The sequence below is a fragment of the Manduca sexta genome, chromosome 9 (assembly GCF_014839805.1).
Source record: "Manduca sexta isolate Smith_Timp_Sample1 chromosome 9, JHU_Msex_v1.0, whole genome shotgun sequence".
Lineage (NCBI taxonomy): Eukaryota > Metazoa > Arthropoda > Insecta > Lepidoptera > Sphingidae > Manduca > Manduca sexta.
The window spans coordinates 5,648,215-5,666,388 of NC_051123.1; the positions used below are offsets into that span (position 1 = coordinate 5,648,215).

The following is an 18,174-nucleotide window of genomic DNA, read 5'->3' on the forward strand; positions in this document are numbered from 1 at the left end:
CCAACAAATCTATATTTGTTAGTCTTATATACTAAATAGTTCTTAGATTGTATAAAGCGGACATTAGGAAGATTGTCATTGCACCCGTTGATAAGTAGAGTGGAATCCAATACAATGTCAAATGACGAGAGATGATTACCCCTCGACAGTTGACACAATTATGTCGGCCTGTCGAAACTGGATAAAATATATTTTAATGTCAAGGAATATTGATTAGATAGTGGAAGGAAATGTTAGGGCCTCTTTTAGAATTGTCTTGACTTGTCATTTCTACAATTCCTAATTTACAGATCTATACAATATAGAGCATAAGGAAATTTAATAGGAGGGAGAGAATAGGGCCCCCCACTATATGGAAGCTTTAATTTATTTTTTTTTATATTTTATATATTCATAATTAAGTTTCGTAAAATAAGGAATCTAAAGGATAATTTAAATAAAACAATAATATTTTATAAAGCCGTATATTACAATTAAAATATTAACAAAATATATTTCTTATTATACATTTTTCTAGTCGAAAGAGTATTTTACACAGGTGGAAAATATATAAATACTTATTTGAGATTCATAGAAAAGAAAATAATAAGTATAAAATAGTTGTATTGAACACAAGTGTCGATTTGAACATTGTTTTCATAAAATCTTATGTATGAAAATAAATAGACGTAATTTTTAGTGTATTGTGCAAAAGCGAACTTAAAGCTACTGTAAATTTGGTTGACTTTCGAATAGTCAGAAAATGTGATAATATTGATATGTACGACTATTTCCCTTAAACTGATTTTGAAAAGAGTAACACCAGAGTTTCTGGCCCGTTCTTCTTTCATTTGAAGTGAAACTGATGTTTAATTTTGATCGCCTTTTGCTAAATTACCGCAATTTCGTAATCATGCGCGTATTTCACACTATTCATAATAGTAAGGCGCTATGGTTTTCTATAGTTCGTTGATTTAGTGTTTCTCGTGGTCATCATATGTGTAGACTTATATATTTATATATGACTTGTAATAAATAATAAAGTCTAAAAAACTGAGTACTTATTGAATAATTACAACTTACTACTATCGTGCAGGAAACATCAGCGTGAATTGAATTCTTTAGGTACCAAAATATATAATAGTCGTGTAAACCCCTTAAATTGTGCATCAATATGGCTAGACAGATGGACATAGTTATGTCAAAATGTACTCTATCATGGAGAGGGATTAGCCTCAAAATTCCTATACAGTGCATCTTAGGTATGTAGGATTCCTCACGATGTTTTTCTTCACCGTTAAAAAATAATAATGTACAATTAATGTTTTTTACAAGTTGTTCGTACATTTTGGCGTAACTCTGTCCTAATGTCATAGCAAAAACGAATCTATGCGTAATGCGATAAGTCAGCATTTTTTTTGTCATAGTACAGTAATGACTGCATTTTGTTAGTCAGTTAAGTTAAAATTCAATGCAACGAAAACTACATACTAAACATCAGCATAATTATACCAGACTATTAAAGGAAGGCATTCCTACTGATTTCAGGGACCGTAGTCGAGATGTATTTCTAGAATCGTAAACGCTAACGTTATGTATGAAAACGTCATAATATCCTAGCGATAATATTATCGATAATTCCATTCCCGTACACATTTTTGTTACCTATTACCATTGATGAATGTAGAAAGACATCTCATGGCCCCAGGATATGATACACTAGGACACGCAACTTTTCATTACTATTTGGTAAATTTTTAGTGAAGCATACTTCATCCCTATTAGTTTTGATTTCTCATTTCATTCTATCTTATATGTGTGTTCCCTGACTGGCTTCACCACTCGGTGTCATAAATTGCTTATGCTGATTCTGGCTTACAAGAGTTGACGTGGTAGGTGTGAGGGCGAGATACTCTAATTCGTTTTGATTTGAAAATATTCATGCAATAAATTTAAGGAGTTGCACCATTAAACATCATTACACATAAAATTTATCAGGTTTCACTTTAAGAGTCCTGTAGGCTCCATAGAGGCCTTCGTCGAGGTCATCTCGAGTATGAAGGGACCGACACGAGTGGGCTCGAGTGATCATGTCGTAGGAGCCGATGTTGCTTCGTAAGGTCCGCATGGCGTTCTTGTTTTTCCGAGTTCGGACCTCCGGCCTGAGGTCTGTGTCGTAGAATTTACGCTCTTCCGTCTGCAACCATTTCGCGTTGGAAAGGAGTTTTTTTGTCCATTCGTCTGCAATATTGGGAATGTGTTAATGCATTTGCAACGTTGTTAATTTTCAATAATTATTTAGTCAATACAATGTTCCCTTAAGGCGATACCTCAAGGTCCATTTTCATACATTTTGTTTCACCTTTAATCTGGGTAACTAAACAAGTATTGGCAAGTAAAGAATTTAAATTCACGTCTAGTTAGTGATTAGTTCTCGCAGTTGAAAGAAAAACGTAAAAATAATTAATAATCATGGATATTTCTGCCTTTAAAATTTCGTCATATTAAATTTTAAAGGCCGAAATATCCATGATTATTAATTATTTTACGTTTTTCTTCAACTGCGAGAACTAATCACTAACTAGACGTGAATTTAAATTCTTTACTTGCCAATACTTGTTTAGTTACCCAGATTAAAGGTGAAACAAAATGTATGAAAATGGACCTTGAGGTATCGCCTTAAGATTTTGTTTTTAATAATGATCTATATCTCGTTTTATGTAATTTTAGCGACTTATTAAGTATTTGTCAGGAAATGTATTAACAAACTACTGGAAAAATACCCACCATTAAGATCCTTCATAGCTCCAGCTCTTCCACCATACTCGTAAGGTAGACCTTCAATAGGGAAGTAGTCCAACCCCATGGCCTGGTTGATATCTTCAGTGTTCGTGTGGATCCTGACCACTTTGCGCCTCCACGGATACAGACCAATGTGTAGGAGAAGGAGGGAAATGGTTTTTAACCTTTGCGTGTTGATAACATGTACTTCTGTGATTCTGAGTGGGTATGCTGTCTAAAATACAGAATTAAGATTCAATAAATTTTAAATTAATATACAGACGAAATACAAAAAAAACTCTTTATCTATATAACATGTTCAAATGCTGGTCAAAGTCGTAACTTATACCTTTCATGCTCGAGTAATTTGAACACAAACTGACACTGGTCTATTACATGCAAATGATATTAGAGATATTTAGTCAGAATTATGCAGAATATAATACTTAGAGTGGGTTAGATGAGGTCCTGAAGATGTTAACCATACATGCAGAGCGAAGAATCTGCATCCATAACCTTATTTCATAATTAAATCCGTAGAAATGATTTTTTGGCAACATAAGATCTAAGTTTGAATATAAGGAATGCAAGAATGTCCTACCTTCATACACCAAACGAAATCCTTCCAGTAGTTGCCTCGGAAGTGGTTTTTGATGTGCGCCGGTTGAAGATCGCCGACGTCTATGAAAACCACTTCATCAGCAGGTGTAGGGTCTTCACGCAATCTGGAATTTTAAATAAATAATTATAAATATTACTAACGTATTCTTCTATATCCGTATTTTTTGAAGCTATCTACTCGAAACTTACAAAGTATATAGAAAGAAACTAAACATCTCATTTCTACAATATGTTCATTTTGGTAGTTTCACTTAATAATGTTGATATTGTGTCATTAGATTGGCAATAAAATTCTCACTAAAATATCTTAAGCTCTATATAAATTGAAAATACTGGGAAACAAATTACGTATCAAATAACGGAATCCCCTCTCACCCTATGTGAACCAAAACTAATGTAACTAAGTTTCTAAGAGATCATGTAAATATTACATGGAAGCATTAGTAAATAACAAAAAAAATACTACTGACCTTATATCAAGTATCATGAGCCACCGAGCTAGCAATGCTTTGGGAGATAACGTTCTGTCCAGGGCTGTGGGTGCGGGTAAACGGATTAAAGTCACTCGCCTTCCACTCATGCTTCTAGCTCGCAATGGTACTATGTATCTGAAATTTGTATAAAATAGTACATAGGATGATACATAATGAGTCCAAACTTAACCAATGAGATGCCCTTGAGGTAGAGTAGTAGTGATAATAGCAGTATCCCAATAAAAGCAAAAAAGGCTAATTTCAGATGTTTTTCGGACAGATGTTTTTCTTAAAGAAATTCTGACGCCATTTCATCTTTACTTGGAATAAAAAACATTGTGCACTTTCCAAGTAAACATAGAAAAGAAGGTTAAAATAATAATTAAAATTTCAGTGATGTTTTGCTTAAAGATTCCTACGTTTTATTATTATTTATAGCAATTAAATACAACGATTCCAAGATGCTGATTTGGTAGTAGCTCTTTAAGGATATAAAATAACTAATTCCAACATGATTTTAAGGAATAAAAATATTTTGAATAGATAAACAACAATTGAACTTACACATCTTGACAGCTAGACAGTATATCTTCGTCATCAGGATGGCGTTTGTGCCACAGCTCCGTCAATCCACCAGGACCTCGGGCCTTGTAGTACCTCCTAGCTCGTTTACTCGCCTCGATCTCGTCTCCATCGCACGTGATAGGGAACAGGCCGAGGACCTCTAGCTCGTCTGGTGTGGGGTCCCGGGTGAGGTTGTCGCGGGCCCATCGTTCAGCAAACGACGCTGCCGGGGACATCCTGAAACTGGTAGAAGAATTTTGTGAACACGGAGGTGGTAACTATAAAAAAATTAAATTCAACGTAAAAAATGCAAATTAGGTTATCAAGTGTTGAAAAAGAAGGGGGTTTAAAAGTTTTTGGGAAAGGAATACTATTATCTCTTTGGCTTACTCTGACTAACTGTATTATTAGAGAATTATTCCCATAAAAATGATCGTACAGAAGAAATTGATATAAAGAGATATTCACAATAAAAATACCTCTGCTCTTAGAATATTTATGAAATATTATCAGCTCCAGTCAAGGTTGCAAATGAAGACAATATATTATAATTATTCGAATTTGTTTATATATGATAATATCTTCGTAACCTCCAAATAGTTAACAATGAAATTTAATCACGCTAAAATATTCGCGTATACGCGACTTTTGTCTCATTTTCCTGCACAATAAAGATATATAATTTAGAAAACCCAGTATGCGTCACATTCAAGGATAGTAATCATACAAAATATTGTGTTGAAAGTTATTTAAAATTTTCTGTCTTTTGTATTATCATGCTAATATACATATGCTTCAAGAACTTATGTTTTTATATTTTTTTGTGCACTTTAACCTTCCACATTTATTAGGAAGAGGTTACATTTATTAGGTAAGGTTAGTTTTTTTATAAGGAGTGTATAGTCAATGATGGAGAACAACATCTGCTACTACTGAATAAACACATACTCACGCCTTTTATCCCCAAAGAGGTCGGCAGAGGTTAAACTGGTACACCCGCTTTATGCCGTGTATATTTTATGCCATGATGTGATGGGGCGAGCCTAGCAATATTACAGGAATAAATGCCAGACTCCGGCCTGATATTAAGAAGAATAATCCAATACCACTTTGCCCAACCCGGTAATCGAACTCAAGACTTCGGCGCTCCCGTCATACCATAAAACTACGCCAACAAGACAGTTAGTTAGTCCATCATATTATTACAAATAGTACATACACTCGTGAGCATGATAATTTAAAAAACGCATCAATCGTGCATTCTCTTTATTAACATTTATATTGCACATGCTAACATTTCATGTTGTAGCTCCACTTTCTTTTTAAACTTTCTTTCGTTATCTGGAATTTGCATTATGACTACTTTTGAAATACGTGCTTCGTTTTAATCTTCAAAATCTTCCAAGTCAGATAAAATTATGTTTGAAGTTTACGCTTGTATTCTCGAAGGTAGAGGAACAACTATTGAATGTATACGGTTCTCGGAGCTTATTTGTCAGCAATGCCTGTCAGGCACAGAATTCAACGGGCAGTTTGAATCAGAGAACTAGCACAAACTTTGATCGTCTCAATTCAGAATTTGAAGTAAACTTAAATGATACAGTTTGGTTTCGGTACTAATCCAAAACGTAAGGACGTTGGAATAGAGTTCATATTAATAGCAAGTAACATTATAGTGACCAAAGGTGTCAATACTGTGAATATAAACGGCTAAACACAATATATAACTGAGTTAACCACATTATTACCTACTATAAGCTTTAATCTTGTAACTTATCTATCTTACGTCATTATTTACAATGCCAAGATCTGCTAAGATTTCCTTGCTTAACATCAGGTTAACCACGTCAATCATTGTCGGACAACACAGGGACAACCTTGAACTAGTTACTAATCCGACCCGCATTAGTCTAAGCCAGGATTGTCCACAGCAACATTTGCTTAGTGATAACAGATCTGATTGTCCAATGAAAGTGTTACATTGGTCGCCATGAGAAGTTCAGTTGACGAGACTTCGGCGTTACTTATATTTGTATACCGACAGTAAATAACAAAAGTAAATAAAAATATTTTGCAGTTAGATGTCATTATTCTGTTTATATTAAACTAGCTTTTGTCCGTGGTTCCGGCCGTGTGACAAAGTTTTTCCGGGATAAAAAGTAGCTTATAGCACTCAGAAATAATGTAGCTTCCTATCAGTAAAAGAATTTTCAAAATCGTTTTACTAATTCCAGAGATGAGCACTTACAAACCTTAAAACAAACAAACAAACTCGAACTGCACATTGATTGACTGTTTTGAACTGTACATTGTAGTAGACTTCAATTCACCTTACACCAGGTGCCTTGAAGCCAGTTCGCCTTGCGTTCGATAAAAAAATCTACTGAGCTAAGTATTATTATGATAAAATCGTTGTTTTGAAATCATAAATCTGTGATATTATACGATAGGCTTAGTGTACTCATATATACTTCGGGCTCTAGATCCACCACTAAATTTTAAATTGTAAAATACTGTTCATGATAATTCCAAAGACACGTAAATTAAAAAGCAGTAGTTTTGTTTGCGTGCCTGCAGTGTGACGTCAAAAAGGAGATAATTTGAATGGATTTAAAAAAGTATTTTTAGTGCATTTATACATCAGGAAAAGAGTACGGTAAATGTCAATAGGGTAGTTTCCTATTTTTGACTTTGTTTATTATTTTATATGTAATAGATAATAATATGAAAAAGAATTTCTTCTGTGAAATCAGCATCAAGATGGTCGGAAAGTAAAGCGGTTATTCATATTTGAATATTGTTGTGAGCAAAAGTATGGTGGGGTTATCGAACTGTCCTTTTCTCACTCACGCAGCATCATGGCCAGTGGCACTGGGTGACGTCACATTTCAATATTACTGTAGGTACTTTGACAGCTGCCCTTTCAACCAAATTTCAAAGCTTTATAACTTATTTATTATTGCGTGGATTTTGAAAAATCTTTTTCCGATAGATTTTCGGTGATTATATTTTTAATAAATGTATATAAAAAAAAGTCGTCAACTACCCTATTGAAAGTTTGTTTTTAGATATTTTAAGAGGTTATAATAAAACTGTCGCAAATTAATAATTATTCAAAATTATTGTCAAATTGACGAAAAATGTTCAACAGAAACCAACAACCCCGTCACATCGGAAACATCTCTATTCGGATCTGAAGATATCCGTTTCTAATGATATTTTGGTTGACTAATGTGACCTTTTCTCTTGTGAAACCCGGATCGGCTCGGTCGTGTAATGTCAAGGGTCTGCGTGATAGGATACACTGGTATTTTTGACTATTGTTCGCACTTGAATGGGTTAATCCTACTAGGGTTCCGAATATTTAATATTTATATTGTAAATAACAAGCTATTAGTTCTTTTATCTTATCTCGAGTTATTTTGCATTCTTATATGTATCTAAAAATATAAATGCATATAAAAATATTATCATTATTATTATATTTTCTAAAATGATGTGTGTATTGTTTGTGAAATATTGCTTGCTTTAATAGCGAAGGAAAACATCGTGAGGAAATCTGCATACCTGAAAGTTCTCTTTAGGAATTTTGAGGGTGTATGAAGTCTACCAGTAATAGAAAAGGCCCGTGGCCAGCAGTGGGACGGTATATAATACAGGCCTGATTAAATAAATTATTACATAAAAATATTTAGAAAAGATTCACTTCCGATGGCGAGCTTCAAGACCCAAACCACGGTCAGGGATTCAAAGTAAGGAATCATCTCACAATGCGTGTCGTGTTTACTTATTATTTTTATATGTTTACGGGCTGCGTTTATCACTTACAATCAAGTAAAACGTATGTTCGTTTGTCGCAAGAAACACTAAAATTTTATCTATTACCTATATTTTCATCTTTACTAATGGAATCACAATATTTGTATTTTTAAAGTAATCTTGCAGTACCTTATAGTCGTTAGGAGTGTATGAAAGTTTGTACTATTGGAGCAGCAAAATTACAAATTAAATGACTGAGATCTGAGGTAATAAAATATATATATACATGTCAAATATCAATTTGACGTGTATAAGTACATTTCCTTTTTTATTTCGGATAAAAATAATGTGAAGATTAAGTAGTTGTTACAATTCGCAGTCACTGAAGTTACTAGAGACCCATATCCACTCTCAGAGTAAAGTAATACATTCATGATTTGTGTATAAATAGAGACCGAGGATTACTTACCATCAGGTCACTTCAGACTTAAAATGTCTGCAAAATAATACTTGTACCGTGTCGCGTGAAATCTATTATCTCTAAGATACAGAAATAAAAAATGAGTGTTAAAACATGCAATGCTCTTCACCGTTAGTAAAAATTATAACCTTTTACAAAAGTAAAAGTATGGACTATCAAAATGCAACTGCGGATTTGGATATACATTTTAATCGTCAAAAAATACGTAACTTCCAATAAAAAATAATGGAACGACAAATCTTCGAATTACAAAACTATTTGGCAATTGTTTGTACAATTTATTTGGTAAATTAAATTGGTTTTGGAAACGAGAGTCGATTAGGTCAATTGTAACAGTTTAAACGTTATGAATTTTTTGTTTAAGTGAAAATATTTGTGTCGTAAAACTATTATAAGTGGTATAAAATCATAAATTAAATACAGTGTTATATTGAAATTTGTTTCATAGATAGATTGGTCGCAAAATTAGTCAATACGATGATATTAACGACTAATAATATAAATACAATCATTGTAAGCGAGACATTGTTTATTATTACTTGTTTTGTTTTTATTAAAGAATATTAATTGAGAGAACTATGGTGTTTATTCGCTCCACATTACCTGTTTTAAAAAGCTTATGATTATGCAAATGTGTTCCCGATTATAATCTGTTTTGTGCGTAATAAATAAATAAACGCTATAACAATTGCGCAATTATATGAATTACAAAAAAATGCAATATAATAAGCCATGCCAATGAGTGCGTGGAAAGAAAAACATAACAATTTCACAAATTTGAAAATTTTAAGAAATACCAACATAAATGAATCACCGTTCTAACTAGACACTATCACAGTCTTCCATGGAAACTCACGAACTACAATTTCAAAGAAATAAACACGGTAAATACGATAACCCGGTAACATACGCAAACTGGTCTAACTGCAAAGAATGCATTACCGAAACTCCACGGTTATTAGATAAATAAACAGTTGACAATCCATGATTCATAGTTCGTTGACCATATTTCAATGTCTCGCACATTCAGTGTAACAGAATGTGTTACAACCCGTTACCTGTGAGAAAATGTGTGTAATTTTAAATTAATTTAAATATATTATTACATTTTCATACCTGTGGTTTTATTTCAATTGTTTGACCGTGCTCAGACTTAAATAAAATATTTAGTTTTCTTAAGGCCCGCTTCTATTTTCTTATTCTTTTCGTTTGTATTGATAATGCATTAATAATTCTTCTGTTATTGTGTGTGTCCAAGGGCCGCGGAGATCAATTAGTGTATTTATTATCTCTTTCTTCTTTATACTTCGTCTTTTTAATCAAACTTCCATCATAAAATACGTTTAATAACCTAATAATAAGTAAGGTCACATTTAAAATAACTACATCTACTTCAAAATTCATAGTCAATTCTCCTTTTATGGTAAATATACCTTGTACGACAAATTTGGAAAAGTCATGGACATTCACACCAACATTTTTATGTTTTACGTCTGTTACCTTGTCAACAACCTTAACTCAACTTACGCAGTTCCATTGTGGTAAAAGTTCACACAAAAACACCTAATTGTATTCGTGTTGATTCTGAATGGCACCAATGATTGATATAAATTGAATTTGATAGAAATTACCAATTCGTGCTGCTAGACGTTCGCGTCATTGGCTGATTTGCACGAAATAATGTATTTTCGATTCGTGTTTCAAATGTTGTGTAACAGATTTATTTATTATCAGAAGGCTTTAGGTAATTATTAAAGGTTATACAAGATGATGCATATCATTCTAAATCATTAGTTACTGTAATTAGTTAATATTGTTAATCATTAATCGACCTATTGCTTCCAATCTGGAAATCGTTAGGGGAGGCCCTTGTTCAGCAGTGGACATCCTGCGGATGATGATAATGATGATTGAGTCATTATAGTTTACAGATATTTTTATTACTATTTTTGGCTTATCGTAAGCGACGTTGTCAATGTAAATTTCAATTGAACGAATAAAAGTTTTATTCAATTCAATTCAATACATTTATTTCAGGATAGTTAGTATACATCCATCGTGTTAGTAAATTACAATAATTATATTAAGTGTTAGTACGTACAGTTACACATAAAACAAAACTCAATAACAAGACAAAACATTACAGCGTGAGATTCACTGACCCACCAGCTGGGCAACAGGTTGTTGTTAAATTGTTATAAAAAATATCTTTAGCATATTTTTTTATCGTAATAAAAATGGAGCAAACAATTTTGACGAACGAATCACAAGGGAAGTGCTATAATAAATGATGTCAGAATTTTTGCATGACAAACTTCCTTGATATTTGAATTTGTAATGAACTAGGCAGCAGGCATGTCATGTTGAAATCTATATTGATGTATATAGTTTGTTTTTATCGTCTGTGTTTGACAGATTATACATTGTTTCGTATTTTTTATCGGTTATATCTTGTATAAAGATTTTAATTATGTATATTTATGCTGCAATGCTTATTTGTTCTTTACTTAGGTCGTAAATATGTTTTACAGAAATTAGTAAGAGTATAACTTAAAATTCCTTTCATATATAAAGACTTGCATTCTCTGAATGTATTAGTATAGTACCTAAAAACAAAATATTTATGTTTCTAAGTCATACTTTATACATATTACCGTCAATTTGACAAGATGACAATAAAAGTATAATCAATTTTAAAGCAAATCTTGATACATCCTATTCATTGAAATTCTATGGAAAGGAAATTATTGACGACCGAAAAATGACCTGGTAAATACGGAGAGTTCCAACCGGTAATTTTGAATTTACCCTCATTAGTAGATCAGAAGGTAATTGTATAGATCGTAAATTAAACCAGAGTAATTATGTGCAAAATATATTTTTTTCCTAATAACTCGATTCATATTGATTTAATTATGCTCTAAATGTTATTTACAATTGTGCGTCACATAGGGTGAGGGTGGGTGGATAAGGTTCTGCTATTTGATACATAATTCATTCCCCCCGGTGCAAAATATTTGTTTACGAAAATCTAGTTCACATTATATTGGGATTCCCCCAGAGCTTGTTGATGGCAGGCGGTTCGTCATTATTAATCGTCCCTGCAAAATGAAAAACTGTTTTTGTTGGGATCCAATTGGAGTGGGATCAGATAAGGTAGATGCCCAGACATAATTTAGAATATAATTTAAGATTTAAAAATGAGTAATATTTTTATAGAATGTCTAGTTTATATTGTAAAAGAATTTAATTTAATAAAAACGTCTTTTTTTTGCTTTGAATGACGAGACGAGCTTGCCGTTCGTCTGATTGTAAGTGACACGTCTAATAAACAATAGAAACACTATCCAACACTTTTGAATTACAAAGTATTGTTTGGTACACGTAATTTTACTTAATATACTTCCACGAAGCATTCTAGAGGTCATTTCACCTAGCATCAGTTTTAATTATCGATCAAAACAATCTTTACAAGTTGGCAATTATAGTTATCAACAAAGGTAAAAACATGGTTTAAGTGATCTTATATAACAGCTTATCAGGAAGAGAGTTTGTTTGCTAATCTATGCGCATGCGTCGTAGTAAGTCCAATAGATACTTATGCTAAACCTGAGCTATAAATAAAATCATGATGATGTAAGGCTTGTAAACCATTAGCAAAGATTATGCTTCTATATATTAGCTGTAGACGTTGTGCGATTACGAACTGCGAAAGACAAGGAAGATAGAGTTGATTAGTTTTAACTACACAAAAAAATTTGATCGGCTTCTAATGTTTGACATATGTAAATAGAAACCATTAGCGAAATATTATGCTACTATTTATAAGCTGTACAAGAAGAAGCTGCGCGATTGCGAACTGTAGAAGACAAGGAAGCCAAACTTGATTAGTTTTAACCACACAAAAATTGATCGGACGCTGTTTGCCATATGTTAATAGAGCTTGTAGAATCAATAGTTTATATAAAGAGAAATATGGCGGTAAAACAATCTATCCTTTATGATTAAGTTACTATTTTGAAAAAGGAGCGGAGGATAAAAGAACTCTCTAATTAATAAATTGATAATTAAAATAATGTTTTAATAACATTGACGATACGATTCATTTTGCAGTCAACGTTTACCATTAACAATCCAATATTAAACTATTAAACCTAAGCAGAATATTATTTTAATAATTCAGCACAAAATGCAAACGCATGTAGCACACTACAGATAAATCTTGTAAATGAATAAGGCCGTATACACATGCATAATATACAAAGACTCATGCAGTGTATGGGTGGAACAATGTGGCAATTAGCAAAGATTGAATATCTTGCGCTGTACCCAACCCTATCTTCAAGTGCGACTTGTAAAGTGATGGAAGGTCACCGCTCGCCAGCGAGGTGACTTCCTACACCGAAAGTGAGCGATCGATGTCGACAAAGGAATGTGAGACGATTGTAGGACTTGTATACTGCCGTGCTAAGCGCAAAAGCGGTATTTCATGGAAACCTTATTTCGAGATAATCGAAGTTTTGTAAATATAGTTTTATAGTTTTGTATTTAATATTGAGATAGAGGAACTCTTTTAAGGTTAATTTAACATGTTCTAAACAAGATACCGTTATTTAGGTAATTTCATTGGATGGGTATTCCTCTAAGCTATAAAAATCAAGATGTTGATTTTTTTTGAGATACCGCTTTGAGCTTAGACTGGCAGTATAGACGTGATAAAATATGATCTTAAAACATGTGATATCAAAGGTCCCTTAGGTACTACTATTTTATTAATTTATTGCGACAATTAAGTCGGTGGATAGCAAACGTAATATCCGAGTTCCGAATCACAAAGTATTGCTGAATGGGTACTGCACTGCGCTTGACACTCAGAGATTTGATTTCACTGACTACAATTAGTATTACTATTAGTATTTTAATTTCACTGACTAGAATATTCTTCGAATAAGTACGCATAAACCGATGAATGAATTTGAATGAATAAAAACGTCCGGAATATATCATATTTTTATCCCGGAAAGTCAAACCGTGACACTTTTGCTCAAGAATGATTTTTCCTTGGGTAAATTGACTAACAAAGGTACCTATAAGTTTACATTCATATATATTTCAATTGTCGCATCCCGAGTAACAATGACAAACGGCTGACATATAAGAATGGCCAACAGTTTATTTTCAACGCATTCAGCTACTCGATTGTTTCTTTTTTGAGTTTATTATGTCACTACAAAATTAACATTGTTTAACTTTAAAGAAGTAAAGTTGTCCATTTTCTCAAATCTAAGCAATTAAAATACAATGGCAGTACAACAAAATAAGTGTTAAGTTTTTGATGTTATTGTCAAATCGCTTTTTGCAAATATGACAAATTATTCTACAGAGCGGTTTAATAGGTTTTTACTCACGTGAACACGGCAAATGTATGTTACAATTTAAGTATAATTATACTATTTTATTCTATCTTTTTAAAGTACCTAAAATTTTTTCTCACAAATATTTTTAGTATCAATAAATTATTAGATACATTAAGGAAAAAGAACCTTTCTAACAATCAAACCACGGTTTATTTTCCAACCAATTTTGAAATCACATCAGTAACCAGCACGTTGCTCTATCAAACCATTTATCTTTGCTAAAATTCCTTTAATTCGACATAAGTAGCCTTTTCCTTGTATGTGATGCGAATGGTTATAAAGTGGAATTAAAATTATAATGCCTAACGTATTGAAGGACGAAATGCTTCGACACATTGTGAGATGCTTAGATTTATTTTTGTTTGGCAGTTTTTTTAAACTTGAGCGTTAAAATGACCCCTTTGTACCTAATGGTCAGCGGAATGGGGTCCAGATAGTGTGGACTGACGAGACAAATAAAACAAATGCCAGCTTACGATAAACGGATAAAGATATATACTGTTTAAAGGAGACAATTTGATCATTGCTTACTTTAGGTGCCACTAGCAAATATTGTAAGTATATAATAATACTGTAAATAAATAAATAAATTTGTGCAATATGCAATTGCACAATATAGTTACCACATTTGCATAGAGATAACTATTTTATGGACCGGAGGCTTATGTAGCTTACTTTATAACTTCACAGAGAAATGGACATGTAGACATATTTTCGGGATAATATGTTAAATAGATTTTAAGATTACGACTCGTAAAAAAGATAGATAAAGGAGGTAGTATTAATTATATTTTTATTGCTCATGTGCCATTTAAGTATTTTGTATTTGAACTCAGATTTTGAAGGTGTGTCACAAACGTAATTAGTGACGAGAAATAAATAATATTATTTTGATTGGTTTGTTTATTATAACTAAACCATTAATTTAATAAGCAGTAGGATGAATATATCCGTAAAATATTTGAGATCACCAAATTTAAATAAAATATTATTTTGCCTCGAAAACGTGTGAGCATAATTTTTAACATTTCAATTCCATTAACTTTTGAATTTTAACTTATTAGAATTAGCAAACATATTTTTATTCAATGAGACGAAGTATCTATTTATTTATTTTTTTGTTCCGGCATGACAAAGTGACCCCATTGCATGTGATGGAGTCGATTAGAATGTCGACTGGCGAGAGATGATTACCCCTCGGCAGTTGTCACCATTATGTCGGCCTGTTGGAGCCGGATTTACACAGGTTGATCCCGGAACGCGACACTTACATAAGCCACTATGGCGGGTTTTGACACCTTGTGTAAGGTGGACGCTGTCCGGGCGGATATAAAATATATCCTACCACCAACAAAAAGAGTTTCTTTTGAAAAGAGGCCTACAAAAGAATGCGTCAAGAATGGTCAAGTGACCACTTTTCTATTTATTGTCACCCTCGGTCACGACGTTTCCCAAGCTGAATGAACAATTATTGATTTCATAGCGTGTTAATAAAAATTAAATTTTAGTTACGTTTTCGGAGATACTTCGCAATCGTCGAATGGCCTAAGATTTCTTTACGATATAGTAGAGTAGAGAATTGATTATTTTTAATAGATTTGTAATATTTGTAGACAAAATACAGTAATATTTATTTCGGATTTATTATGCTGGTGTGTGAAAGCATTTTTCTCTCAAAGAAATATTGAACGTGAATTAGTTACAGCTAATATGCGACATGATTTCTTTGTCGACGGTTTCCACTTTGTTGAGCTACTTTTTTGACTGACTTTAAATTTGGGGGTAGGTAAACCTCACCTAACAATTAAAATCAGGTGTAGAGAAGCAAGTTTGCTGTACGATCGATAAAAAAAAAGAAAAAACAGAAACACCATGAGACCTTTTGAATTATAATTGGTAATAAAATGCAAGGGTTTTGCACACGCGTTCTCTGCTTTGAATTTGGTACTGGCATATATTAATACATATTGTGTGGGTGTTTTGATGTTTAAGTGTATTCCGTATTTAATTTAATCGAAATCGGTTTATTAGTCTAAATGTGAAAGTGTAACAGCCAGACTAAGGTACTTTCACATTTATACTTCTACCTAAAGGATGATTACTTGATTCTATTCCCAGAACTATTCAATCCAGGACTTCATACGACATACTAGTGGTATACAATCAGGCGATTTGTATGCTTTGTATTATGTTTAAAATTTCAAAAAGGGGCTCATGTTTAACATATCAAAAAGGTACGGAATCGCTCATATTAATGTTTATCTGGTTAACGTGACAACATACCACCCCGGCCACTCGAAGCTGAATATTGATAATGCACTTTCTCCGCGAACGCAATAGAAGCTATTTACAATTAAAAATAGTCACTAAGTTGACCCTTATAGTCTTATTGATTTTATACCCAAACATTGACACAGAAAAGACACAAATGAGAAGCAAATAGTTTGAGGCGGTTACTAAAGATATCCTTTGTTAATTTCATCTTTTGTTGTGGAATAAATGATACAACTTCGCCTGATCATTGTTGCGATATTATTAAGTTATTATTCGGTTGATCTAGAGTGAACTTATATCACTGACGATGACGTTTGTTGCATGCTATATACAACATAAACTTTGTGTCTTTTTCCCAGAAAGTTTAAATTAAGTTGCAACTACCTAAACATATGTATGGCAATGCATCAAGAAATCTTGATAAGTCAATGTTATTAAAATAAAACTATGTTTTGGACTTTATCGCGGGGGAGCCTGTTCCCCCCGTGACCATGAAGTCTGCAGTCTTCGAAACATCAGGAGAAAATTATAATATAACAACCATGATAAAATCTGCAAAATAGTTTTAATTCAATGTCTAACATTCGCGTAAACACAAGAAATCATTAAATCAATGTTAACAAATTCGGAATGGTCAAAATAAAACATAGTTTTCTTTTCTTGTTTTGATCAATCATGGTGTGATATCTGTTATCAGTTATACCACTGTTACGATAATTATGAGTTTGGCACCCAATTAGGAAAGCGTTAATATTACGGAAATTTTGGAATGACTATTATTAGACATTGCTGCGTGAAACTACGTATCAAAAATTTGAAATGTGTTTACCGTCGGCAAATTTGGATTGTCGATTATTATAGGCAAAATTGCAATTGTCAATTGCTCGTTTATTTGAATCGTTCGACGTTTAGTATGGGCAGAATTACGTTGTCCTTGTCAGTTGCTCGTTTACGTATTTATCCGGATTTATCCTGGTTGATCCCGAAACCGATCTCATCACATTGATAATATAATAATGTCTTGAGTCTTGACCCATTTAGTGTTAGAACTCGTGAGGATGTTGTGATACAAGTATTATAGTACAAGATATTACAAAATACTATGAAGGTTCCTAAAATGATAAAATCTTTCGTACAATAACAACAGAATCAGTTGTCATATAAAATTCGTTTTGTATGTTTTAACTTATATCTTAATCTTGTTCTTTTGTTACATTCTCAAAAACTTAAAAAATATATTTTTTTTTATAAACAAATATAAAAACCAAAACAATAAATACAAATAAATAAAACACAAAAAAACTGTCACACAAAAGAAAAAAGTTACAATCGAAAATAAAAATGGCGGCGAAAAAAACAAAAACATACCGAGTCCACGCAACGTCCTTTTAGCCGTGCGCTCGCACTGTACTGAGTCAGTGAGTAACGTCGAATTGTGTTCCCCGTCGCCTTGACCCTACGTTCGAATGTTTATCGCGTGTCATTGGTAATACCGAGCTTTTTATTGTATGCGGATTAGAAAAAAAGTGTTTTTTTTTATGCCGTCATTATTTCAAATATATCACGAATGTCCGAATTTTAGATATTTTTAGAATCAATATACTATAAGAGGATCTAATTTGAAGAAAAAATTGATTTTTTTTTATAAAAAAACAAAATGGATTGGCCTCATTGTGTTAGTCAAGTCTACTGATAAATTCCTTGATATTTGGTACTGATTAAAGAAATGAATAGACGGAGCCAGTAAACATATTTTTAAACAAAAAAAAATATTACATAATCATTACACTTGTGGTTCCCAGTCAGGAGGTTGTATAAAGAGAGA

General features: G+C 32.6%; 1 protein-coding gene across 1 annotated transcript; it reads right to left on the reverse strand.

Annotated features, from left to right (window-relative positions):
- Positions 1-450: 450 nt before the first annotated feature.
- Positions 451-17,803, reverse strand: LOC115443299 (alpha-tocopherol transfer protein). Its single transcript, XM_030168655.2, has 6 exons — positions 17,718-17,803; positions 4,419-4,661; positions 3,852-3,989; positions 3,362-3,485; positions 2,767-2,995; positions 451-2,220 (listed from the first exon to the last, which is right to left on the reverse strand). The coding sequence occupies exons 2-6, from the start codon at positions 4,652-4,654 to the stop codon at positions 1,958-1,960; spliced, it is 990 nt and encodes a 329-aa protein (XP_030024515.2). The 5' UTR covers positions 4,655-4,661; positions 17,718-17,803; the 3' UTR covers positions 451-1,957.
- Positions 17,804-18,174: the final 371 nt, after the last annotated feature.

Bases quoted from the DNA above. Each gene is read 5' to 3' on its own strand.
- LOC115443299 (XM_030168655.2), bottom strand. From the start codon at position 4,654: ATGTCCCCGGCAGCGTCGTTTGCTGAACGATGGGCCCGCGACAACCTC. The intron at 3,486-3,851 runs GTCAGTAGTATT...TTAAAATTCCAG, and splicing joins CTCATGATACTTGATATAAG to ATTGCGTGAAGACCCTACAC. The intron at 2,996-3,361 runs GTAGGACATTCT...TCTGTATTTTAG, and splicing joins ATTTCGTTTGGTGTATGAAG to ACAGCATACCCACTCAGAAT.